The 27965-nt window shown below is 42.7% G+C and overlaps 1 protein-coding gene across 1 annotated transcript; it reads left to right on the top strand.

Annotated features, from left to right (window-relative positions):
* Positions 1-3959: 3959 nt before the first annotated feature.
* COQ10A (coenzyme Q10A) lies at positions 3960-27965 on the top strand. Its single transcript, XM_042452237.1, has 5 exons — positions 3960-4148; positions 15656-15817; positions 18159-18351; positions 18745-18846; positions 22574-27965. Exons 1-5 carry the CDS (start codon positions 4069-4071, stop codon positions 22739-22741), a joined length of 705 nt encoding a protein of 234 aa, XP_042308171.1. The 5' UTR covers positions 3960-4068; the 3' UTR covers positions 22742-27965.

A 27965-nucleotide genomic window follows, 5' to 3' on the forward strand; every position in this document is an offset into this window, starting at 1 on the left:
AACAATTTAATTGGAAGACAATGGGAATTTTAATGTCATTTTACTGATTCATGCCTGTAAGCAGTAAAGCAAAAAGTCACCAATACTTGCAAAAGAGCAATGTGTTAAAATTTTGTTTACTTTTTCTTTTTCATAATTGCTCATTTAAATATTGAAATTGATCGCTCCATGCCCAAATGACTCTCCAAACACTATAATGAGTGAATGGTAGTCATTATAGCAGTACAGTATTACCACTTTATTTGGTTGGGGGGGGGAATGTTGTTGTGCTCCCATTCCTATGCCAAATAATACTGATAATGTCCTTTCTTATAACATGTCACTTCCAAATTCTAAGAGACACATGTGGCCTATCACACGTAAAACAGGAGTTCCAATTCGAAGCACTTCCATAGTGAGGGTGAAGCAGGGTCACTTTGAATCCAAGGCAATTCATGTGATGAACTATCACATGTGAAGAACTTAATTGTGGTGATTCCTGAGTCAAAGTGGAGTGAGAGCACTTTGAATTACCATACCGGTACATACCATGCAGATTCAACGATTCAAATTGGGCATGCTCAGTGGGACTCTGAATGCATCGAGACCTTTTACGCTTCTGGGATGAAGAAGGGGGCCACTTCCTGGTTCCACTTCCATGTGAATGCAACCCTCACGTGAATTGTTCCTGTCATTTCTCCCCCCAGCCTCCGATGGCCCCCTCCTTTGCTCCCATCTCGAGGCTATGGAATTCTGGGAGTTGGAGTTTGTTGTGGGGTCTTTGGCTTGAGGCTATGGAATTCTGGGAGTTGGAGCCTCCACCCCAGCCTCCGGTGGCCCCCTCCTTTGCTCTCATCTCTCCCTCCAGTATCCTGTTTCATTCCCTTCACCTCTGTCATCTACATCTAAATGTACCCTTCCAAGCACCAGAAGGAAATGGAGCAAAATTGCAGCGCAGCAGCATGGGAAATGTGGGACCTTGGAGGTTTGGGAGGTGTACCAGGACGGAAGCAAAGTTGCATTCCACACCAGACCAATTTGGAGTGAAATCGAAGTGAGTTTGGAAGCAACGTCTGTGAATTCGCTTAATACCAAATTCAACAAAATGAGGAGTCACTTTGGATTCAATGCAGAAGCGTCACGGAACAACCCCCCATAGAAAGCAATCATGTGATATAATACATCGCGTGAATTCACATTGTTGGACCTGCAGTCACATCAGATCAGAGCTGCAAAAAAACCCCATGTGATAAAGTCCATGCACCCTATAACTGGTCCTAGTCAATAGTATTACCATAGCATTCTGGAGTAGCCGAAATTTCTGCAAAATTGTCAGATTTTTGTTTTCAAATGTAGCTTCTCATAAAACACATTAGAGCTAGCAAAATGGGATGTAACTAAAGCATGACCAGAGCTTCTAGAGATAGGTGTACTTTATTAGTTGTGCAAATGTTCTCCTGACCACTGCCCAAACCTGGGCTAACAGGTCCATACCTGACTCTAACATTACACACAAATTGTAAACCTGAACCTTCAAAGGAAATATAAATAACCCCATCAAGTAGAAAGCACAGTCTCCGTTTTGTGTGGATTAAACTCCATTTTGATAACCATTATTCCCTCCATTACTGACGTGACATCAGGTATTGTTTTGGAAGCAGAACAGCTTTTGGAGATTTTTAATGTAAAAAAGAGCTACAGCTAAATTCTTCCTAGCAATCTAAAAGTTCTAGATCATTTCATTAATTTCTGATAATGAACCCACCCTTTCATTTTAAGAAACTATGATCGTCAGAGGGGATGTAAATCCTTCTGCTTGTCCCAAAAAGAATCAACTCATTGAATGAATTACTGAAAGGTAAATTAACATTTATGTAAATCCCATTGATTCAGTGGATCTACTGAAGGACTAGCAGCTGGATTTAGGCTGTGAAGAAAGTAGCTGGGCAAACCTGCTGACGTTTATATTTCTATATCCATGCCTGCTAAAATGGGAGGGAAGAGATTTAGGTTCAAAGCAACTGCTCAGGATTTTATAATTATTTCAAGGCCAGAGTCCTGTGAAACAGTGATAATAGTTTATATTTTTTGTTGTGTTACCCTTACTTACTTACTAATATCAATGTCTTTTATTTTAATATCTTTCTAAACCTGGAGGGAAAAGCTGTCCGTTCAGCCACTAGCACCATACTTTCTTTAGAAGAACAGAATCACAGATCTGGAAAGGGCCCCATACCATAAACTATCCATCCAACCTTCCCACCCCAATGCAGGATCCCCAGCTAGAGCAAGCAAGACATTTGGAAGACATTCAGAAAAAGAGACCACGGGGCTGTGCAGGCTATGGCCTACAGCTGCCTCCATGTTCCCCAGATCAAGGCTGCAGCAACCGCATGCCGCGGCCCCAATCTGGCCTTTGCAGGGCGTAATAGCTGCAGCGCTGAGGCTTTAAGGCGCTCCTTTGGCACTGCGTCATGTAAACGTAGTGCCAGAGTGACGTGACACTATGCACCATGTGGAGTGGTGTGTGGCATCGCGCCACCATGAGGGCAGAGTTGGGGCACGCGTTGTATGTATGCCATGCCCAACTCCACCTCCAGGACAGCCTTAATGGCCACTCTGCACAGCTCCCACAACGCCTCATGGGATTCTGGGAAGTTCTGCCAATATATAGAGAAACCCCCCATTTGGTTATGAGTTATACTGATATTTTTTTTCTTCTCTTTATAGCATAATCCTGTCCATATTGACTGGAAAGTAATCCTCACTCACTGCATGGAAATAATTCTATTGTGTTAAGTAAGTGTCTAATGGGTCACATTCCTAGTTTTTACCTGTATATAGTGTCGTACCAACTTTTCCCCAAGTTCTCTCAATGAGTCTTATGAAGCATGCTATTTTCTAAGAAAGTTTATTAACAGAATCATAGAACTGGAAGAGGCCACAGGGGCCACCCAGTCCAGTCCACTTCTGCCATGTGGGAACTCTCTCCAACAGAGCACCCCCTGAGACAGACGCCATCCAGCCTCTGTTTAAAAACCTCCAAAGACGGAGACCCCACCGCTCTCTGGGGAAGGAGCGTGTCCCACTGTCTAACAGCAGCTCCCAAGGGATTATCACACTGGCAAAGAAGACGGGAGGGGAGCGGTATGCTCCCATCAATGTCGTGTGATAATGCAATGATCGTCGCACAGTGTCATGGTTATCCCACAATTATCCCAGGAATAAAGAGGAATTCTAGCACCACTTTTTATTCACAGAAAATAATTGGGGGATAATTGTGACGTCACACGACATCGTGAGATCGCATTATGGCATGATATTGACAGGAGCATACCGCCAGGCTCCCATCTTTTTGGCTGGTGTGATCATCTCCTCATCACTCTCAGGAAGTTCCTCCTAATGTTGAGCTGGAATCTCTCTTCCTGGAGCTTGCATCCATTGCTCCATTGTGTCTTAGTCTCTGGAGCAGCAGAAAACAAGCTTGCTCCCTCCTCAATATGACATTCCTTCAAGCATTTAAACAGGGCTATCATGCCACCTCTTAACCTCCTCTTCACCGCTCTGGGCCCCACAACAAACCCCAACTCCCAGAATTCCATAGCCTTGAGCCACGTAGAGTTAAAGCGGGGCCAAACCGGGTTATTTCCCCCATATGGATAGCCCCAGTGGGTTTCCATGGCCGAGCTGGGATCCGAGCCCTGGCCTCCAGGGGGTCGTAGTCCAAACCTCAAACCACGATTTTATCGATTGATTGATTGATTGATTTTACAATGGCTCCTTGAAGGGAAACCTTCCCTCATAACAAAGCAGCACTTTGGTCGCCCCCCCAAAAGACTACAACTCCCGGGATGCATTGCGCCAGCTCCCGCTCCTTCGTCCCTCCTTTCTTCCCCCTCCCCCGCGGTGAGGATGACGTCAAGAGGAGGCGCCGCGGCCGGTGGCGCGTCCGCTTTGACGTCTTGTGACGTCGCCGGGGTGAGAGGTCAGGGAGGCCGGAGGAGCCGGCGTCTGTCTTGGCGGCTGGCAGCCAGTCAGTCGGGAGGGAAGGAGAGGAGGGCTGGACGCTTCCGCCAGGCTCCCCCCTTCATGGCGGCCCGCCGGCTCCGGGAAGTCTGGCAAGCGGGAGCGCGGGGAGCGCTGAGAGCCAGGGCGGCCCCGGCTGGAGGGTGAGGACCGGTGGGAGAAGGGGAGGAAGGGCAACAGGTGGGTGGGGAGCAGCCGCGTCCTCCTCCTCCTCCTCGGATTCCAAAACGTCCTCCATTTTGAGCCTTAGAAGCATGGACTTCGATTCCTATGAGTCTTAACTGAACCCTTTAAGGGGATTTTGGACTCCAGCTCCCAGAATCCCAGGCTATTGGCCAACGTGGCCGAGGATTCTGGGAGCTGGAGTCCAAAATCTCTCAAAGGGCACACAGTTTGAGGACCACTCTTCTAAAAGGTCCTCCATTCTGCGGTGCCCCATCTTCCTTTACGATTATGAGGACCTCTGGTCCCCTTTCCAGGGAAGGGCCCCAGAGGCAGGGAGACCAGAGGAGTCAACCATTCGAGGACTCCTCTGGTCTCCCAAGGCCTCTCTGCAGGAACATGGCCCACTGTTTAAATAATTCACTTGGATAGATAGTCCTCTCTTTCCAAGGTGACCAGGCAAGTCCTCCTTTTCTTCATTCCAACCTTCTGCCCAGGAGGAATTCCAAAGCATCCTCCATTCTGAGCAAGACCGAGAAGCATGGTTTTACATCTTGATATGGGTGTTTTTAGGTTTTGATTTTTTCTTGAGTGTCCTACATTTTGTGGGGCATTGTCCTCCTTGGTCTCCCAGGCAGGGAGGGGTAGGATGGCCAGAGAAGAGTAGAGCTCTCCAGCAAAAGGGTGTGATTAGGATTGTTACTTTTAGTGCTTTGAGTGTTGGACTGCCACTCTGGAGGCCAGGGTTCAAATCCCGACTCAGCCATGGAACCCACTGGGTGACCTTGGGCAAGTTACACTCTCTCAGCCTCAGAGGATGGCAATGGCAAGCCTCCTCTGTACAAATCTTTCCAAGAAAACCCCACGATAGGGTCTCCTTGGGCTCACCATAAGTCGGAAACAACATAAAGGCACACAAAAGCTTAGGAGAAATAAGGTTCAGTTGCCAATCTGTTTGGATTTTGCTAAAAAAACAAAAGCGGGGAGCATTATCATGTTCTTTGCCTCAGGCAGCAAAATGTCTTGAGCTGGCTCTTCAGACAGCGTGAGGACAAAGTTGGTTTGGTTAAAAGGTTTGAGTATTGGACTATGACTTTGGAGGCCAGGGTTGGAGTCCCAGCTCAGCCATGGAACCCACTGGGTGACCTTGGGCACATCATACTCTCTCAGCCCCAGGGGAAGGCATTGGCAACTTGGCAAGCCCCCTCTGAACAAACATTGCCAGGAAAACCCCATCTACCTTAAGGTCATCTTAGGTCACCGTAAATCAGAAATGACTCGAAGGCACACAACAACAGCAATGACCACCTTTCTTTAGAAGCTCTGTCTGTCCTTTCTACAGAAATTCAACAGGTGAAGGTTCCCCCTCCCTACCTTTATGTTAGGAAAAGACTGACCTGTTGAACCTCTGTTCTCCAGGCAGCTGTTTTTTGAAGCACAGGAGGAGGATAGGGATTTAAAAAGTGGGTGGTGATGGTTGTCAACTGCCCTGGAGTCTCCCCCAATTCATGGCACCCTGTGAATGAGACATCTCCAAGGAAGGAGAAATCAGACTTGGTAAAAAAAAACAAACCCAAAACTGCAAGTGGGGAGAAACATACGTATTCTCCCACCCCCCTTTGGATATGTTGTTACTTGCCATCAGTTTGATTTATGGCAACCTTGTGAATGAGACATCCCCACAGTCTCCTGTCCTCAATTGCTCTGCTCAGGTCCTGCAGCCCCAGGTCTGACCTCCTTGACTTAGGTACCAAACATACTGCAGAAATAATCCAGTTTGAGGCTGCTTGAACTGGCTTGGCTCAGTGCTAGGGAATTGTGGGAACTGAAGTTTTGTGAGACATTTAGCCTTCTCTGTCAGAGAGCTTTGGTGCCACAATACACTACACCTCTCAGTATTCTCTAGCAATGAGCCAGGGCAGTTAAAGCAGTCTCAAACTGGATTATATCTGCAGTGCATTTTAGACCTTGGTCTATCCATCCAGCATGTGGTCTCTCTCTCCTGCTCTCTACCGTCTCCAGCATTATTGCCTTTTCCTATGATTCCTGCGTTCTTATGATGTGGCCAAAGTATGACAGCCTCAATTTAGTAATCTTGGCTTCCAGGGAGACTGTAGTTTTGTGAGACATTTAGCCTTCTCTAAGTATTATGCTCCTGTAATAAAGAGGAGATGCATGGAAAGAGGTTGTACACATACACCTCATATCTGGTGAGTTTTTAAAAAAACCAGGCAGGCCAGCAGGTGTTCTGTATGTTGTGTTTACCTAGGTAGAAATTCCTCTCTTTCGAGCTTCTTCTAAAGCTGTGCCCAGCACATGATACTGCCTGGTCCTATTTTGAAAGAGGCTACTTTTCCTTTTGCTGTTACAGGCAGTGTTTTACAAATGTGTTGTAGCTGTAGTAGAGGAATAGGGATCATGTTCTCCAGTTGTTGGTGGACTGCCTTGAATCCCCAAGGCCTGATGGAAGTTGTGGTCCTGCTGCCTCTTCACCAGAATTAAACAGAATTGTCACCAGAATTAAATATTCTCATTATTTCTGGTCATTTTGTGTAATGTGTCCTTTGGGATTTTGTTCTTACAATTAAGACACGAATTTGTCCACTCCAGTGGGTGCATAAGAGAACAGTAAAGTTTATATTGATGGATAGTAAATATAAGCCTATACCATTCTATAGGACCTACTGCTTAGGTGGTAACTTGGGCCTGGTACAAGAAGCGACATCCAGGCGGCAATTCTGGGGTTAGGGACCGCACACCAACCATATGGTCGCTAACTCCAGTAGGTCACGGCATCGTCATAATGGAAGCCCCCGTATGGACGGGATGCCGCCATTGTGATGTAAGCGACGCATAGCATATAGAAGTCGCTGCATATAGAAGTCGCCGATGGCACACTTGTGACGTCCATGCGGCATCCAAAGAAGAAGCCGCTTTTTCTGTGTTCCTTTTGAGGCAGAGGGACATCGTGCAGTTTGACTGCTGTGGCATCCCTCTGGAGGAAAACTGGCCACCTCCAGCCCACCTTTTCGGGGCGGTTTGTTTCGTGCCGTAGAGATGTTCTTTGGACCAGTTCTTATTTGCAGTTGTGTAAATTTTAGTGATGTTGAAAATTATGGAAGGTTTCTCTTTAACTTATTTAGTGACCTATTGGAGATGGAAGCAGGGGGAAAACACAAAATTTGAACAGTTAACTTTTTGAGATGTGTAGCTTTTTTAAAAAAATTGATAGTCTTTAGTTACTAGAGTTCAGTAGGTTTGTGCTAGCTTTAGCAAGGATGAAGCAGACACTTCCCCAAATTTAGCATGTAATGCTGGCTGCTCAATGCAGAATTGTCCTTGTTTCCTCCTTTCTGCTAAGGATGATGGTTAGTGACTACTTCTTTAGTAAACAGCAGTGGCATCTTGTGGAGGTTCAGAGCTGAGGAAGAGATGATGATACCAACAAAGTGAATTCCATTGTGAACTTTTGCTCACTCTGTTTAGAGCTGGGTAAAAAAAAATACTTTTAGTGCTACAGGTTGTACATGTACCTAACGTTTTGAAATCTGAAATATTCCAAAAACCAAACTTTTTTTCATGGGTGGCTAAGATAGTGACACTTTTGGTTTCTAATGTTTCAGTGTACACAAACTTTGTTTCATGCACAACATTATTTAAAAACACTGTATAAAATTAGCTTCAGGCTATGTGTATAGGCTGTATTTGAAATATAAATGAGTTTTGTGTTTGGACTTGGGGCCCATCTCCAAAATATCTCATCATGTACATATATACAAATACAGGTATTAATAAATAAATAAATAAATAAACAAACCTGAAATCCAAAGCACCTCTGGTTCCAAGCATTTTGAATAAGGAAGACTCAACCTGTACAACTCTTGGAATCCCCAGTCAGCTTGGTCAGGGTCATGGCTGTCCATGCTATGGGATTCTGAGAGTTATTTATTTGTCATACAAAAATTATTTGATTCGTTTCCCACACTCAAGACATGGGTGGTTTTTTAATGTATTCCCATAAGACTGATTTTTTAAAAATTAACATCTATATTAAACAAACATCTAAACAGAAAGATTACAATGTGAATGCATATAAAATGCACAGGAAATTGCAAATGGACACACAGCCATGTTTTCTCTAACTATGCTAATAGACCAGCCTGTGGAAAATGCTGTAAGCATGTGAGAAACACTGCCCTGGATCAGACCAAAGGCTTGTTTAGCCCAGCATTCTGTACTCACAGTGGCCAGACAGATATCTACACCATGAAGGCAATAGTGCTGACCCATTCATGTTCCCCAACAACTGGTAATCCCGAAGCATGTAATCCAGAAGATATCTGCGCCTATCATGAATAGTCTAGCCCTGCTTGATTGAAGCAAAGGCCAGAGACCCATGGAACATAAAATGCAAGACATGGTGTAATAGAACCCTCCCAGAACCGTATGTTGGCATAGTGCAATGTCTGATTTTTCAAGGAATGGAAAAGTTGAGGTTTCAGGTCTGTGGCATTAGCTATGACAGTGTAATGTCTTTTGGTGGAAGATCCTGTTTGTATTTGTATGAAATGCTAGAATATGGAGGTTGCAACCACAGTGAGTGGCAGCTGTATTCTTCCAGGCAGGATTAAGAGGAATTGGGATGGTATTTAGCGTGTGGATGCTCTCCAGTGAGTTACATCATCCAAGCGAATCATTTGATCCTTTAGCATTTGAACAGAGTTGTATGCTGCAAGAAGAACAACACTGTAGTGTCCTTCCTCAACTTAGTGGAATCAGGTACTGTAGTAGTGGGAACATGACCTAGAAGCTGGAAGTCCTTAGTTCACATCTTTTATATGTGAGCTCACTGGGTTATTTAAGGACAGTTATAGTTTCAGAGTTTGTCTCTGCTCTCATCTGGCTTGGAGCAAAACCTCATAGACTTTTTGTAAAGGCTATTGAACTGCAATATTGGTTTTCCCTCTAAAGGAAATATTTAATTCATTTTGTGCTCTGAAGACTTTCCTTTTGGGGAAGGAGGATGTCTTATTTTGATGAATATCTTCTACTTGGAGCATCCTTCCCCAGCATAGTGCTTTCAACACATTTTGGCCAACAGTGCCCATCATTGGCCATGTTGCCTGGGTAATGACAGTTGAATCCCAAAACAAATGAAGGGTGAAATATGGCAGCCATTGATAGTTTGACACTAGAGAAAGTAGACTGTTAATACTCCAGTCACTCATTTGAACAAATAGAAAGACACAATGAAAACTCCTTTTTTCTTATTATAAAATACAAAATACGGATCAATGCTTTCAGTGTAATTGATGTCATTTGGTGTGTTTATTGTTGACCTTGATTGGCTTTCTTTGGAATAAATTGTTAGTAAACATACAGAACCAATTAATACTATTTTAAAATGGAAACTTCTGAAGGACTCCCCACTGGAGGCTTCTCTGCTTCAAATCTAATGCTTGTTAGTAAAGAAGGGAAATTATTTTACACCCAACACCCTTTTTCCAATGCAGAACAGTATCTCTACTCATTTTTCAGAAATTAGAGTGTGAGTGATGAGTAGCATTCATCAGTTTAATGTTACTTTCTGATTGTGTTGCATGGAAGTTGCTAAGATGCTGGCTGAGGTTTTCCAATCCTGTGTGTGTTTGGAAGGCTTTGAGTTGTGCTTGAACATCCTAGCAGGCTGCAAGAACCCCTAGTTGGGTCAGCTGCCGTGGGTCCCACTTTGGGAGAAAGGCAAGATAAATAAAAATAAAGAGGTATGGCAGAGCTGTCAAAGTTGTGTTGATTTTGTGATTCATTTTTAAAGTTGTGGATTTAAATTGGACTGGTTTTAAAGGTGTAGATTTAAATTTGACCTATTGTGAGAACCTGTTGAATTAAAAAGCTGGGTTGAAATGTAGTTGGCAAATATTAGGGAATCTTACAAAGGAAGTGATAGAGCAAGAAGTAGACAAAACGTGGGGCTGTATGCAACCCCAGGGCCCTTCAGCACTCTATGTTCCCTTGTCTGTTCTTGCCCTTCCCTATCCTCAAAAGTGAACTGTTTTTCCTGGAAGCTTCCCATATTCTGTTTAATTAAAACAAAAAAACACTCCCGCCCCAACTAGAAGTGGACATTTCCATGTTTGTTGTTTTTGCTTTTTAACAGTCTATGGGACTGCCTGTCCCAGGGACAAGAAAATGCCCCTTGAACACACCACAGGTGCTCAGCACTGTGGTAAAGAATAGGCTGTTGTTTTATGGAAGATTACAGCATCGTCTGGTTTGGTGTGGTGTTGATGGTAAATTCCATACATTTCATGTGAGAGCTCTTCTGCAGAGCTATTACTCAATCTTCGAAGCTGGAAATCCTGCTTAGGCTTAGTTGATTTCCCACATAAAGGCCTCTGAGACTTTTGGAAATGATCAAACCATTTGTCAATAAAGACAGAAAGGGTCTATGCATACAATATCTGCTGATGATATCTGGGGCACTTGAATTGCATGTCTTGCAGTGTTTGTTGGGTAGGTAAACGGTGGCTTTGCAGTGTGTGTGTGTCTTTCCTTGTATGTGTTTGCTGTGCCAGTCTCTTGAAGCCTGAGCCACTATAGGCACCACCAGCCTGAGATTTTGTAACTAGGGCCAAGGTCCAGGGAAAACTCTCCTGAGCTCTGAGGGATGGCTTGAGAGCAGAAATTAAAAGGTCGTGCACCCATGTATGGGGGGATGGGGAACCTGAACCCCATTGCTTCATGGATTCTTGGCTGATGGGTTTGGAGAGTTTCAATCTGGAGAGGGCTAGAACCTGTTTCATCCAGCTTAAGAACACCAGGTTTCAGCAGTGCTGTGTTGGATTTCCTTGGCTTTAACCTCTTTATGTAATAGTACTGTTCACAAGCACTTCCTTGGCGGAGCTCCAGACTCTGCATCCCAGCTAACCTGCTAGGCAGCTATTACTGTTAACTTTCTTACTAGAGCCTCTTTATCCCTGATTATGCCAATCATCTTCTTGCAGTTCGAATGGGCACTTCTTTAGGGGATGAGTCACATTGGCAAATAGACCCTGGTTGACCTCTACTCCTTTTGTTGGGTCATTCTCTTGCTCTCTCTACCATCAGGTTTTGCTCTATATAGTTGCCCTGGAAGTGCTTCTTTTGCTGCATACAAATAAGCTAAAGGACCAGTAGATGCAGTACAACAGCAATGCCTTGATTCTTTTCTCTCATTTCTGGAAAAGACTTTTAAGGTCAGAGGGTTGTACAACCTGTGGCTTAGGGGTGCATGTGGCTTGCTTGTTCTGTTTGCAAGCTCCAGAGCTGATGGGACCCTACCTACATTCTCCCATAACTGGAGACCCTTTCATGCTACAGAATGATGGTGCTATAATTCCACTTTAACTGTCATGGTTCTATCATATGGATCCCTGGGGTTCGCAGTTCAGGGAGGTGCACTTGAAAGCCAAGAAGCTCCTCTGATGCCTCCAACCAAATTGCAAATGGCAAACCCCAGGATTCCATAGGGTACATCCATTGCACTTGAAGTGGAATCATAGTGTATAATTGTGTGTTGTGAAAAGGCTCTGGGTTGTGGTGGGGCAGATGGAGAACTGCTGTTCTTTGGTTTCAGAGTTTGCTGTTTACCTGCTGCTAGTAGCCAGTAAGACAAACATGTGGGTCCTTGAGCAGATAAAATCAGAAATTTCCCTGAAGGCCAAGATGATTAAACTGAGGCTGTTGTACTTGGCCACATCATGAGAAGGCATGGCTCATTGAAAAAGGCTATACAGTAATGCTAGGAAAGGAGGGGGGAAGCAAAAGAGGAATATCACATGCCAGATAGACTCAATCAGGGGGGGTTGCGGGAATAAATTTGAAGGATTTAAGCGGGGAGGGGGAGGTGGGGGGGGGGGGCTTGGAGATATCTCATCCACAGGGTCACCATGAGTCAGGGACAGCTTGAGGGCAGTTAACAAGAACAGGTAGTAGTGGTTAAATGGGGGCCTCCAAACATTATGTATGAGGCAGTATTTATGTGTGCATTCCCATACAGGGAAAAAGGAGCACCGGTGGTGCAGTGGTTAAATGCCTGTACTGCAGCCATTCACTCACAAACCGCAAGGTTGTGAGTTCAGATTTCAATACCATCCAGGGGCTCCGGGTCGACTCGGCCTGGCATCCTTCCGTAGGTCACTAAAATGATTACCCAACTTGTTGGGGGCAGTTAGCTTACACATTGTATACCACTTAGGGCATGCTTAAGCGCATGGATAAGTGGTATAGAAATGTACTTGCTGTTGCTATACATGTGTATCTGTTTTTGTGTGCCTGCTCACATACACATGCACACATTTTTCTGTGCCTGCACCCCAGCCAAAGCTAAAGGCGCCTCTTGGGGTGGAAAAAGTTGAGCACCCTTTCTTGGAAGCCCTAGTGCAACTAACTTTGAGAGGCAGAGCATGATGGGTCTGAGGTGAGGTGGCAGTGATCATCTAGGGCTGTGGCAGGAAGAAGCAAATATGTAGGGATTTTCATTTCCTTGATCTTTCAGATAGGATGATGGTATGCCTCCTCTATCTTTGGTTCATTAATTCAGATAATCTTATTCCTCCAGTACAAAAACAAAACAAAAATCCAAACCCTAAATTTCTCCTTCTGTGGTTACAACTTTTCTTGTTGGAGAGTCGAGCTTAATAGGTTGACAGGGCAGCTCAGCTGACTCAGTGGGAGGGCTTAGTTGTGACCATTGTATAATCGGGAGAGAGAAGCTGATCAAAGCAGAAGGAAATGTGGTCCTGGCATACCGTGTCTGATGTTTTTTTTCCTTTGACATTTTGAACAAGGCTTGGGAGATGTGGAAGAGGAAATCACCACCTCCTGTTTAATGGGAGTAACTAATGGTTCCAACTAGGGCTCGAAGTTTGTACAGACGTGTTCTCTGCCTGATCCCAAAGAAAGATGAGTTAAGGGCCAGCCTATGTAAATCCCAATGTCTGCTGCCTTTTTCCCTTGCTGACCACTGGGAAGTTGTGCTGTGAAACCCCCACAGTGGGTGGACAGGAGCTGTACAAAGGTGCCTGATTGCTCCAGGGCAGGCTATGCCTAATAGTAACCAAACCATATCACCTGAGCAGCACTCCTGCCTTGCCTCATAGTCTGGCTATTTCTGGGATCATACTCTCAGGAGGAAAACAAACAAATCCCTGCTTGTGTGTTTTATGATCACTTTGGTACTGGAGAAGGTCCTGAGCATCACTCAAGCAAGCCCCTTGTTCAGGATTGGTGGGGGAATAGTTTAAAAAATACACACACCAAAAAGCCCATTGTTTTTTGTTGTGTTTCTTTTTAAACCAGCTTTTTTTGTTTAAGCCAGTTGTTTGTTTGTTTTTTGCATTAATGTTTTAATGAAAAAAAATTGAATCCTGCTGAGTGTACTGTGAAGCATTATTTCATGTATTAGACAGCTTGATCAACCATGTTTTAATGCTTTCTAACGTTAACAATTCAAATGTATTAGGCTTTGATATGGTTTACATCTTTCATTAAAACACCAGTTTTTAACTATGGTTGGCCCTCCGTTTTGTGGGGAATCCGTTCCAGACACACACACCTCACGAAAACGGAAACTTGCTGCTATTTAAACCCCATAGGTTTGAGTGGGGCATGTGCCTGCAAGTGCATGCATAGTGTACACCACAGAGGCACACCCCATTGAAATTAACGGAGGTCTCCGCTCCGTGAATATTCAAGACTGCAGATCTCAAGTCCATGAGAATGGAGGGGTGACTATACATATTATGCCTATTAAATCTGAATATATATATAGACTATACTTAATAAAACATACAAAGTATTTTCAGAGTTGTTTTGGTTGAACATATGTTAATTGAAGAATTTGTTTCTGAATGCTATTTCTTGCACTTTGAAATAAAGTGATTACAAAGAAGTAATAGACACTGGATACTGGTCTAACAATGAACAACTGCCTATAAACTGTTAAAGTTAAAATGTTTAAATTCAATGTCATTTTTGTTCAGTAAGAGAGTTGGAAAATAGTAAAAATAGCTAGACTGTGTGTATGTGTGTGTAGATGAATACCGCAATCAATTAAAAAAACGAGTGAGTTTTTTAAAAAGTCATTTGATTTAAATCACTGGTTTAAACAAATCAAAGCTGCAGTCCAAAAATATCTGATGAACCAAGCATACCCCACTTCTGACCTGCTGAATAGTCTGCACTGCTTGCCAGGTGGGTAATATAAATCCACAGCAGTAAAGACTCATTCTTAGAAATTATTCTGGGAGTGGGGGGATGTGCATGCATGTTGTTTTGTCTGTCTGTAGGGATTATGTAAGACCTTCAAAATCAAGGATAGGAAACTGTGGCCTTCTTGATGTTTTTCAACTTTCACTTTCATCCTGTGTTGGCATCCCTTCACTGGCTCCCTCTCCCTTTCCGCATTCAGTATAAGCTCCTGCTGTCGACATTTAAAGCCCTCCATGGGCTGGCCCCTCCTTACTTATCAGACCTTCTTTCTCCTCACCTTCCCACCAGGGCCCTCCGTTCTGGTAGTCAAGGGTTCCTGTCTCAGCCCAGGATTTCCTCTGCCCCATCCCGGATTCGCCCCTTTTCACTTGCTGCCCCTCACTCCTGGAACCTTCTTCTTCCACAAGCAAGAGCCATCACTTCATTAACCAGCTTCAAAACGGAGTTGAAAACCATCCTATTCAGAGATGCCTTCCCAGGCATCGCATAATTGTCGCTTACTATCTGATGTTCTGTTGTTGGCTGTTTATCGATCCATTCCTGTATTGCTATGTACTGTATATGCATTATCCTACTTGTGAGTATGTATTTTCCCTGGATAATGATTAACCTTCCATTTTGAAGCCAAGCCCTCCCTCCAGTCCATCTGCCTTGGTCCAGGCCTCGGAGGTTGAGAGGAACTGCTGGACCTCTTACCCTTTCCCGTCACCACTCCCTTCTCCTTCTGTGTCATGTCTTTTTAGATTGTAAGCCTGAGGGCAGGGAACCGTCTAACTAAAAGGATTGCATGTACAGCGCTGTGTAAATTTACAGCGCTTCATAAATAAAGGTTAATAATAATAATAATAATAATAATAATCCCTCACCATTATCTGTGCTTGCTTGTGTTGCTGTGAACTGTAGCCCAAAAACGTTGTGAAGGCCACAGTCATCCTTAGAAATCCATTTCCTCATAGGTGAGGTTTTAGTACTGTGGAAGTTGGTTGATGTTCCTGATCATGGAGGTGATCATGTTAGGGGTGTTTGGATTTTCTCTTACTGATACATGTAGAGAAGTAAAATCCAGAAGACTCTGGTAGGTCAGTCTTCCTTGTAGCTTCTCAGGTAAAGTCTCAGATGAATTATCCTGTTTCGGTTTTAGTTAGATGGTCAGGAATTGGTGCCTTTGAAATTAATCTCTCTGGGCAGGTGCATTGAATTTCCTAACCACTGAGCCAAACTGACTGCAGTAAACTTTCAGTTTCAGGTACATGCCATCCTGTGGGATTTTGATGATCCGAGCTCCCCGGGTTGCTAGCAGTCTTGATTTGGATTGTACTACTCAGCACAGCCGGAGTTTTATCAACTTCACAGCACCGTTCACCAACAAACGAAAGGAATACTCAGAAAGGCGAATCATTGGGTGAGCAGATGTGCCTCACATAAAGAATTGTAGTTATATTAATTGTTTAGATAGTCTATAGGATTAGCCCTATAGGATATCTTTCACCTGCTTTGCTAGCAGATATAGTGAGTAAAGACATAAAAAGGTCCTTCCTGCTGTATCAGATCAAAGCCCTATTAAGACCAGTCTTCTGCTTCCCACAGTGGCCAACCAGATTCCTAATGGGAAGTCACAGATAGGATAGGAACATAATAGCACCTCCTCTCACAGGTACAATATTTCCGTTACTGGAAGCAACATACAGTCATCATGAGTAGTGCTAGTGATAGCCTTATTTTCTGTGAAGTGGTCTAATCTGCTTTTAAAAGCATCTAACTAGATTACCATCACCACACCCTGTAGTGGGGAATTCCAGTTTATACGATGTGATGGATGTCCTGTTAATAGCTTTTTAGAGTTTTGGACTATGACTCCGGAGACCGGGGTTCGATTTCCAGCTCAGCCATGAAACCCACTGCATGACCTTGGACAAGTCACATGCTCTCTGCCTCAGGGGAAGGCAATGGCAAACCTCCTCTGAACAAATCTTGCCAAGAAAACTCCATGATAAGTTTGCCTTGTTGGGGTTTGCTTCCATGGATACCAAAAGCTATGGATCCTCATGTCTCATTAAATACAGTGGCACAGTAAAATGGTGACCCTTATATAAAATGTCAAAAAAAAAAAAAAGCTTTGCTTTTTGGAAATTCATAGACTCATAGGATTCTAGAGCTGGAAGAGTCCATAAGAACATCTGGCTTATGATCTACCAGGATCTTCAACATTTTCAGGACTGCAAACTGTTATTCAAATTCCAGTTTAAACACAGGTAACATCACTCACTTCATTACCCAACCCCCTGCCAAGCAGAATTATATTTTACATTTTAAAATTATATTTTAAAAATATTTTCAAGCCATGGATGGTTAATTCTGTGGACATGGAGGGCCCACTCTTGAGAGATGATAAGAATTTACTGAACGAAACTGAATAACAATACAGTGGACCCTTGTTATACGCTGGGGTTTGGTTCCAAGATCCCCCGTGTATAACAAAATCCGTGTATGCTCAAGTCCCATTAAATATAATGACATAGCAAAATGGTGTCCCTTATAAAAATGGAAAATCAAGGTAAATTTATACTTTTTTGGAATATTTTCAAACCTTGTATGCTTGAATCCGTGTATAAAAAATCAGTGTATAAGAAGGGCCAACTGTACTTTTTAAAATTACATGCCAAGCTTTGTCTCATTTATGTCCCTCTGCCATATACTGTTTGAAGCCTTTGTATCCTGTTCTACATTGCTGTAGAACAGCAAAGAATGATGTATTTGTCTATCCTGATGATGATGGGCAGAGAGATCCATCTGATAAGAATTCTGTACACAGGCTTCTCATCTATTCTGTCAGGACACTCTTTTCCAGCAATTATAGAGGGGCTTCTGAAAAGTTCTCATGCAAGAGACATGACATGATAATTGTCCCTGAAGAGTTATATTAGACTGGCTTATCTGGTGGCCATAACAACACTTCTGGAGGATTTCAAGAATATGTAAAATACAGCACTTTTAGAGGTTTGCCTCATTTTGAACTTTTGTAACTCCTTCTGTAGCAAAGCTCCCAACATGGGAAAAGATTACACACACACACACACACACACTTATAAGTGGCATCCCAAATGACTCTTATCTTTTAATTATTTCCCAGATTTCTCTGCGTAGTATATATAAGTATGTTTGTTTTTGTTTTTTTTGTGTTTTGCTAGTAATACCTGAGGTTGCCAGAAAAGGTGTGAACCCACCATAAATCTAGATTTTTACACTTCCTACATAGGTATAGGAAAGATGGTATGTTGCCTTAAAGAGTGTTCTTCGTCTCTCGTTATAATTCATTGGCTTCTGTTGTCTTCCCAATTCTTCCTCTCCAGCAATTTGATACTTCCAGTCCATCTCTGATGCATTGCTTCACTCTCCTGAAACTGCATCTTTGAGTGAATATAAAATATGCATCTTCTTGTCTTTTCCTTCTCTAAGAGGCAACGTGACATATTGGAAGACAACACTGTTTCTTTCTGTCTTGGATGTTCTGAGAATGATAATATGAAGTTTGAAAAAAGAAGAGTTTCCGTATCCTGTGATATACATACATATACATTTAGATCTGTGATTGCACCCATACTGTGTTTGCATACTTTCTTGTCAATACATTCATTCAGTTAGATAATGGTTGATTTTCCCCCCTGCAATGAACACATCACACTGTTGTCTTCAAATTATTGATGTTAATATGGCTTCTGAATTCCCTCTCCCCTTACTTGCAGTTACTCTATGCAGGAGATGTATGATGTTGTGTCCAATGTGGACGAATACAAGGATTTTGTTCCATGGTGCAAGAAGTCAGTAGTGGTTTCTAAGCGCACAGGCCATGTGAAAGCCCAGCTGGAAGTCGGATTCCCTCCGGTTATGGAACGTTATACATCCATTGTGACACTGGTGCGGCCCCATTTGGTGAAGGTGAGCTGCACGTTGATATGCTATCCCGACTGTAATCTCCTCCTTTTGGGGAGGAGTCTTTGGCATTAAGAGAAGCAGTTGGCAACAAGAGGCACCTTATAAAGCACTAGCCCTCAGTGGCTGTGAGAATCTGCAGGGTGGATCTGCTTGGAGGCCCAGTATTCAAGAACTCACTTTGCAAAAATCTGAAAGATTAAGGTGCTAAGGAGCCTCACCTGCTTCCTGCTCAGGTATAATGTGGAAGAAGGGTGCATCCCTTCTATAGGCAGTTGCTTGTGACCACAGAGTTGCAATTGGAACTAGGAGGACAGGAGGTTGGACATTGGTTAGCATTTGAGTGCGGGCATAGTAAGGAGCATCTCTGATATTGCCTCTGTTCTTCCCCCCATCCAGGCTGTCTGCACTGATGGAAAACTCTTCAACCACCTAGAGACAAACTGGCGTTTCAGCCCAGGCATTCCAGGTTACCCTCGCACATGCACAGTGGACTTCTCAGTAAGCGCACATGGACTTTGGTGGGGGTAGAATTCAGACACAGTCATATTAGTCCTGAATATCAGTAAGCAGAGGGATTTTGCAGCACCTTTAAGACGGAGTTGAGAAGGATCATGTCTGTAGCTGGGTAAGCGTCCTGAAGAGGCTGATGGATTTCCACTCCATTTGGCTGAACAGTTAGTCTTAAAGGTGCAGCAAGATCACTTTGCATAAAGGGACTCTAATGTTTCCTAACATGCTCAGCTCTTCTTGCATGTAGGGTCCTTCAGCCTTTGGTGTTGGGAGCAGGCTTGCCCCTGTAAAGCAGGGCAGGGAAGGTTGCTTCATAATGGAAAAAAAAAGATTTGCACTATGGTTCCCAAAAGCCCCCTTGCCAGCATTGACACTGGCCATATTGGCTGTAGGATTTGGAGAGTTAAAGTTTTAAAAAGCATCTTATCTGCTTATCTTGCCGAAACAGTGCTCAGCCAAGGCCTAAACAGTCAAAGAAGCAAATGTTTTTCCTCCTGTGCCCAAGTAGTCTAGAGAACAAGAGCTTGTGCAAGAGGCAGGACTCGTGAGCCTCTTGGATTCACTCCCTGGCTCATAGCAAGTGAGGCTAAGAGCCCTGACTTGGCTTCATGGGTGTGACCTTGAGCAGTCTGCTCCCTGAGGTGTGAATACTTGCTATGGGACATTTGCTTCTTCCAGCCCCTGCAACCTTCATGTATAAATATTGAGTGTTGATGGGCCTGTGTTTCCTCCCCTGGCCAGAAATGATCCAAATATGTGGGGTGCCTCTCCTCTTTAATTTTTAACACTCCAGGGTTCATGAAACAACACCTTGTTTTTGAATAGAGCCAATCTCATCACGAGACAGGGCATAGTTGCTGCTTCATATATAAAAGTGTGACTCTCACACTTCTTCCCCATCCCCAAAGCACCATAGTCTCCTTCTTCCTCTTGTGTTTGTTGGGTAAGAGTTTCTAAGATGGTGCCATTGTTTGGGGACACTCACTAAGAGGATGGTACCATCTTAGTCATCGGAGGTTGAGAAAAACTAGGGAGAAAGGAATTTTCTTGCCCACTTGCTTGCCCATCTTTTCTAGGATGGTATCTCCAAGGTTATATTGGCATGCTAGAGAAATTGGTTGGATTTCTCTAGGGTGAAACAAGATAGTGCCAATACATGGAAAACCTTATCAGTTACTCTAGGATTTTGGTATTATCTTTTTTTTAAAACATAGTCTTTATTGAGTTTTTAAAAAAATAAAAACATATACATATAATAAAACTAAAAGTAATTATTCAATTTCCAAGCTTAAGATGCTTGATGCATTAAAGATATACATACCTTCCTCCTTCATTACTTCCTAGCTAGCAGTCCATTTTTAATCATACACTTTTTAAATCATACATTATCTTTTAAACAAATAAGGAAAAATAAGGGTTTATAACCATGCTTAACATCTAGCAAGTTCTGTACAGCTTTTGTTTTTGGGTACACCAGGCCAGAAGATCCCACTTAAAAACTAAACATAAATGACGTCGGGGTTAGTCTAATTTTTGTTCAAATCTGACAATGATTAATTAACAGAGATATCAAAATACAGTCAATGCTTACAGGGGTTCTGTTCCCACCACTACATCTCTCCCCCACTCCTTTTTAAGGAAGTTGATGACATCAGTCCAGTCTTCTTTAAATATGTTGTATTTTTCATTTTTAAGACCTCTTGAAAGCTTGTCCATCTCCATCATATCTAGGAGTTTATAAATCCATTCTTCTTTGGCTGGGATTATCTTCGATTTCCAGTTCTGGGCATATATTATTCTTGCAGCTGATAGCATATAAAAAAGTATTTTACCACATTTTTTTCCCAACTCAAAGTCTATTACTTTAAGTAGAAATACATTAGGAGAGAACTTGAGCTTGATGTTCAGGATTTTTTGGATTTCAAAATATATCATCTTCCAAAATTGTATTGCCTTTTCACATGTCTACCACATGTGGAAAAGTGAACCCTGAACTTCTTCGCATTTCCAACATAAGTTATTACCATTATTAAACATTTTACTAATTTTCTCCGGAGTCAGATACCAGCGAAAGAAGATCTTATAGAAATTTTCTTTAATACTCTGACTACAGGTATATTTTAGTCTTTTTTTCCAGGTGAATTCCCACTGATCTAGTGTAATTACAAATCCAAAATTTCTAAAGAAGAATTAAAACAAGAAGGTAAAGATATACATTGGTTCGCTTATTTTCAGATAAAATCTAAATACAAACAAGACTATACTCAACAAGGATTTGAAAAGAAAGAAAATGTATTAGATAAAATAATATGGGCCAAAGAAAAAGGGAAAATAGGAAAAATTTATAAAATTTTGATGGAATATGAACTGGAAAAAGAAGTAATAACGGATAGTATGATGAAATGGGCTCAGGAAATAGGACACACAATTAAATTGTAGGATTGGGAAAACTCATGGAAACGTACCAGTAAGTTCACAGTGGCGCAGGATCTTAAAGAGAATTATTTAAAGGTGTCCAATAGATGGTAATTCACCCCAGTGAAAATAGCGAAAATGTACAGATTGGGCAATGATAAATGTTGGAAATGTGGCACGGAAAGAGGGTCATACTATCACATGTGGTGGGGATGTATAAAAATCAAGAAATACTGGAAGGACATTCATCAGACAATACAGAAAATGCTTAAGATCAAAATCCCTTTAATCCCAGAACTATTTTTATTGAATATAACATCCTTTTTGGGCGCTACATTAGAAAAGAAATTTTGGAAAATAATGTTGTATTTGGTGACGGCGGCCAGAGTGCTAATAGCAAAATATTGGAAAAAGGAAAAAACCCCTGACATAGAGGAATGGATAAAAAAAATTTTGGATCTAAAAGAAATGGATAGGCTTACTATGATATTAAAAGGAAAAACTGATAACTTGGCTGATTGGAAAAGAGTAGATAATTTTCTGAAAAAATAATGAATTTTGAGGGGAAAAAATCAATCAAATTGGACTGAAACATTATACTGATAGGTTTGCAAGGTAAGAATAATAAAATAATTAAAAAACACATATGTATATATACATAATAATTTAAATATTTAAAAAAAATCAGTAAGAGGAGGATTATGTACAATTAACAAAATTGGTAAATTAAACAGGTACGAAAGGATGAAGAAAAGACAGTAAAATCGGTGCAAATATTGGTGCAAATATAAAATGATGCATACATCCTAAGAATCTAGAAGCTGCACCAAAGCTGCACTCCAGTGCTTAGGAATGGAGTGTGGCTTTGGCATAACCTCCGGACTCTTAGGACCCATGCATCATTTAAATAGCATACCTCCAAAGAGACCCAAAGCAGCTTTATTTTGGCAGTCTGTAACAGGCCTTTGTGATTCTAGCCAGAATCCTCTAGGTGGCTTATATTGGTATAACCCCCAGTGTTGCCATCATAGGTACTTTTGAAGATGTTGTGAAAGGAGGAATCCTGAACATCCTTGCACAACACCTTTGCACTGCATACCGTTTTATCCTTCACCCTGATCTATCCTTCATAACTGCACTTGGGAGCCATTGACTTCCCTTTTGCACCCAGAGAAGGAGCTTTTTCCCTCAAGACCACCAATGTTTTTCTAGCAGTGTGACTGCTGCATCCTGGACTCAGTATTAAAGCTTAACATGTGCCCAGTTTTCTTTCTTTGTCTTAAACTCTCTTTCTCCCTAGATTTCTTTTGAGTTTCGTTCCCTGCTGCACTCACAGCTGGCTACGGTCTTCTTTGATGAGGTGGTCAAGCAGATGGTGGCAGCCTTTGAACGGCGAGCAGCAAAAAACTTCGGTCCGGAGACTCGCATTCCCCGAGAGCTTATGTTCCACGAGGTCCATCAGACGTGAAGGCTTACCTCCATTACTTTGGTGGCTGCACTGACATTTAGTGCTGGGGAAGTGTGTGGCTTTCCCAGTCTTCCTGTTTTTATCTATTTATTTGGTTTCTCCTGGTTATCCTGTCTAATTTATCCACTGGGCTTGGTGTGATGAAAGAGACTTATTCCTAAAGAAGGGGCCAGGCTGTTGTGTTACCTCTGGAGCAATCTCTCCACCTGCTGTCTTGCCTGGCCATGCTCTTATGCTGGGTCATACATATACTATACATACATACATACATACATATATATATATATTGTAGCACAGATTTATTTGAAGTCCTCTACTCTCTTCCCCTTTTTAAAATCTGAAGATTAGCCCTCCTTTCATCCTCCCCTGTCATGTATCCCAGTGTGGCTGCCTTAGGCTGCGGACAGTGCCAATCCTGCTTCTCAGATGAGAGAAGGCAGAAACTCTTGGGTGTTAGCTGGATCTCTTTCTGTGCCTAGTGAAGGATCTGTTGGAAACTGTGCCTCTTAAATCATGAGTTTAAAACAAAATACAAGCACCTGGCCATGGGTGCTTTCTGGTAACAGAAGGAAGGATGTAGGGGTGAAGAGTCTGTACCTGTTGCCTGACAGTCTCATTGGGGTTGGTTTTGTGGGCCTCTGATGGCTTCATCCTGCTCTGAACAGATTGGAGTCAAATGGAGGGAATGCAAAAGTAGCAGATGCCAGGCAGGATAACAGGGCAATGTCTGGCTTCTGTTACAGGAGATGGTGGAGAACCAAGGATGTTTAATAGTTGCTGCCTTGAGGCTGCAAACGTTTTACCAGGATGGCACCATCAGGCTTGGAGTCTTTTTCCTCATCCCATTAGGCTATGTGCAGGAGACTGGCACCTTGTCTGCCTTGCTGTGATTGCCTTTTTTGGCTGTTAAGTAGCTGAAGGCAAAAAAGCTTGGAAGATGAGTGCCAAATTAAGGCTAAGGAAGAGATGGCTCTTGGAGCCTAGATTATTTTAGAAATGAGAAAGTAGAAGTCCCCATTGGGAGTATTTTTTTTATCACCGTGTGTGTGGAATAAATATTTCCTGTTGATAGGCTACCAAAATGATCTCTAAAATCCAGGGTGGCATAACTTCCTAATTGATTTAAATTTATACTCGAATGCCACTTGGACCTCCAGTGCTGTGTGTCCTCTCTCAGGAACTTCTGTGACTAAGGCATCTTGGGAATTATCAAGATAGTGAAATCAGATAAAATTCAGTTGACGTTTTCCATTTTCCTGGTGCTTATCATCACTTGTTGCTATCAACTAAGGGTCTGGGCACTGGCACTATGTGGCTGCTGCTTCAGGAACTAGATGGCCACCTCACCATAATCATGGTTCCTCTGCCATCAGTTTAGTCCTGTACCAAGAGAGAAGGCCATGTCTTCTGGTGTTTCAGGAGGTGACGATCCCATTATGTAGACTGCTATCTCCAGTTATGCTATGGATAAGGGCAATTGGAAAACTGCTGATCCAGGATGATGTTGTAAATCCTGTAGCATTCTAGTTCTAAGCTATTTTTAAAGTGAACTGTTACAAACCTGCTGCATGCCCTATAGTTCTCCCAGAAACCCCAAGCTCTTGAACAAGCTGTGTAGCACTAAGTCCTTTTTTGCACTACAACTCTTGGAATTTCCCAGTATGTTTGCCACTGGCCACACTGGCTGACAGTTGTCGAAAAAGGCTTTCCTGAGCCCTGCAGAAACCATCTCCTTTTCTGTAGCCTTGTAGGCATCTCCTAATCCCATTTGAGAGAACCATTTATAATGCCCAACTTGTTTTTAAAGCCAGTTCCCTCTTCTTGGTTTGCAAAGAAGTTTTATCTATGTTAGATGCACATTTTGCACAAGCTGCATGCACGCACATGATCGCCAGGGTTGGGAACAAGCTCTATCTCAGCTAAATGTCTAGAGAGAGGGGCCACCCAAACACACACACCCATGTCCCACAGGACTGAACCAAGGGCTGGCCTGTGCAGTGTGGTTTGGGGGGGTAGTGTGCCTATGCATGTGTAATTGCTATTGCAGAGGTGTACAATTGGGCAGGTATGAGGGCGAATGAGCAATTGGTGTGTATCTTTCTATTAACTATCTGTTGACTCTAGCTTCTTGAGGCTTTCTGCCCAATGTTCAAGAAATGTGGAGCAACATTTTTCTGGAAAGATGTGGTATAAATGTCATCAATAAAGAATTAATAAACATTGTCACGGGGGAACAGAAGTAGATAGTCAAGGCCCCGCTCTTTGCGATCCTGTTCAGCAGTCGAGACCATCCCACTTGCTTCAGTGTAATGCTGTAAAGCTCTCCGTGAAGTGGAGTGGGACACTTCTTGTGAGTGAATGGCTTGGCAGAGGTGACTAAAATAATCTTTTGAAACCAGAATCCCCAGGCTGGCCTAGACTGTAGATCAAAGCCAGCCATATTCAGGTAATAGAAGGTAAACAACAGCTGTAAAACTACTGGGAAGACCTGGTTTGTGCTCTGACCAAGCTATGTCATGAAAGATGAGGAGGAAAGAGGATGCCTGTTGTGGTATAGACGGCTGTTTCCTTTTGTCTTAAGGCAGAGTTGGGCCTATGCTTGGCTTTTTTGCCAAGTGGACCTGCTGGTTGTATGTCTGCCTCTGAATCTTTGGGTTTACAGTTGTGGTCCAGCTCTGGAAACATTGCCACTTGCTATGCTGAGCTTGCAACCCAGCTGAGGCAGCTTCCACAAGTCAGTCTTCTCTCCCCCTTCACCAGTGTTGAATATCATCTGCCAGCAGTGCAGAGCTGCATTGTGATCACACAGGCTTGCATGGATTTTGCCCTACGGTTAGTGTCCTTTGCTAAGATGTTCCTTTGGTTTTTCATATTCACTCATTTCATATTTACATGGATTCCCCTCCCTTCTGACTCTCAAATTGTACAAATGGAAAGAAGCATGGTTCCAATCCTGTCCTTTGGGGGCATTGAAACTATTGTTTCTGTAGTTCTATACAGAAAGACAAACAGTTGAGGACAATACCCATTAGTGGTCTCATCTTAACCCTTTTGGGGAGGAAAGGATTTGCATTTTTGAGCTCACTGTTTCCCAGCATGTTTGTCTAAACAAGAGCTTATCTCATTGAAAAATGGGAAACATGCATGCTAGGTCCACAGCAGAAAGTTACCTCATGTCAGCTCCTGTCCGGCTCTGCTTGGAATACCTAATCTGGTTTCATTGCCATTGTGATCCAAAGTGGGCCTCACAGAGAAAAGGGTATACTGTAGCTAGCATGACCTGGGATGCATGTGGGTATGGGAAAGCATACAATGTAGCAATGAAACCATGCAGGAGGGAAGGAAAACAAGCATTCAAAGCAGTAGTATATACATGAACAATGCAGGCAGAGGATGTTTGTGCCATTGCTTTTACTATCAGAAGCAATAATTTCTCCTGCCCTCTGGCAATCCTAATGAAGGCTGTGATCTTAGTCATACTTACTTGGGAGTAAGATCCCTTGAACTTAGTTGCTTAGGGCTGTGCTTCTTCAGACTAGTTGCTTGTTGTGTCTGGGGGCTCTTAAGAGGAGGCCTGGAGTTTGCCAGAGACTAGTGGTTGCTTATGAGCAAGTCTTGACTTCAGGGGTCTTGCTTTTCCTTGGGATAATGTGATATACTAGTATGCTGCTGTTCCAGATACCAAATGTCCCTGCCAAGCCCCAGAATGTTTGTGTAGAATTCACCTTCTGGGAGAATCTTAGCTTTCTTCCTCTTAAAAAAAAGTTTGTAGCTCTTACGAGCTATGACTTGCAACTTTAAAATGAGTAGGTAGTTTCTCATGAAATCCCAGAGGTAGTAGGGGCTGAAGTTTGTCTGTTCCTGTGATTTTCATAGCAGTAAGAGTTGCAGGATAGGCTGTGAAATTTTAAAAAGCACCACTATATCTTTTCAATTTGCATAATTTACACAAACCATGAAACTCAATTGTGTTTCCTTTGACTCAACACACTTGTGTGTGCACACACTCTCTCTCCATGCCTTGAATTACTTATCTACAGGCAGCCCTTCACCACCTGTGGCTCCATGGCAATATTATCTGCATACTACATACATTTGGTTTCTCCATGGATGCCCTATATGCATATTGCTTTTGAAAGCAGATTCTTGAGAACCATGTTGTCATGACTGTGGATACTTTGGGGCAGATATCTGTCCTGAAAAATTGCTGGATGTCATTGTGCTATTGCCAAAGCAATATTTTTAACACTCTCTTTATGTTTCTTGGTTCCTGAGCCTACTAGCCAGTTGCACTTGAGCTTTCCTTCAAGCAAGGTGATCATCATCAATCTGGGAACTTAAAAGTGCCACCTACTATCAAAAGGGAAGGGGAAATGTTGCATTTAGTCATTTATTGGGTATGAACCAAGCCCAGCTAACTATTAATGAAGATATAGCAAGCTGTTTCTGGCCACTGGAAAAGATGGGCGGTAGACTAGATCTAAATACAGACAAGTCTTTTTCTGCTACCAGAAGATACGCTAGTAGTTCTGCTGTTACTCCAAATTATGGTAATTTGATCCCTGAGTCATGGTTAATATTTTCCATCATCTACACTCAACCACCTTTTAAACTGCGAAAGTTAAATTGTTCATGCAGCTGATCTGACTGAAGTTAAGTTAGGCCTGATGAACTTCAGTTGCTGTAGGATACATAACTGATAGGGGTACACAACCAAGTGTGTCCAAGTTGAAGGCTTGTTTTTAAGCTTGCATAAACTCAGCAATGCTTTATTTGTGGCTTGCTTGCACAGATATCTTTCCTTCCAGACCAGCTGGTTCTTAATACAGCTGCCCCCTGCGCCATCCAGTGAGGCTGGAGCTCTTAAACTTTTCATATACCACCTTGTTAAACTCCTGGTCTTGCTAGTTTCCCATGAGCAAAGCAGCTCAGTCCTAAATGTTGCAGTGCCTTCTGCTTCCATTTTCCTACCAGCCTCAGCTGCCTCTTGCTTGTTAGACTGGCATGTGCTACCTCAGCTTGTAAGAAAGGGGATGTTTCTAGAAAAAAAAATGAAATGTGTTTATGAAATCATGCACAGTAGGAGGAAATCATAGGTTTTTCCCTACCCTTTAACTGTGAATCTTATTTGATAATTGCAAAAATCTCTGTGAGAATGTTCAAAGACCGAACCAATCCCACAACATTTTTATAGACCAATTAAAAAAACTTGTTTGCAAAAGGA

This window comes from Sceloporus undulatus, chromosome 2 (genome assembly GCF_019175285.1).
Source record: "Sceloporus undulatus isolate JIND9_A2432 ecotype Alabama chromosome 2, SceUnd_v1.1, whole genome shotgun sequence".
In the NCBI taxonomy this organism is placed as follows: Eukaryota; Metazoa; Chordata; class Lepidosauria; order Squamata; family Phrynosomatidae; genus Sceloporus; species Sceloporus undulatus.

Coding starts and splice junctions, on each gene's coding strand:
- COQ10A (XM_042452237.1), top strand. CDS start 4,069: ATGGCGGCCCGCCGGCTCCGGGAAGTCTGGCAAGCGGGAGCGCGGGGA. Junction 4,149..15,655: donor AGGGCGGCCCCGGCTGGAGG/GTGAGGACCGGT, acceptor GTAAACTTTCAG/TTTCAGGTACATGCCATCCT. Junction 18,847..22,573: donor CATGCACAGTGGACTTCTCA/GTAAGCGCACAT, acceptor CTTTCTCCCTAG/ATTTCTTTTGAGTTTCGTTC.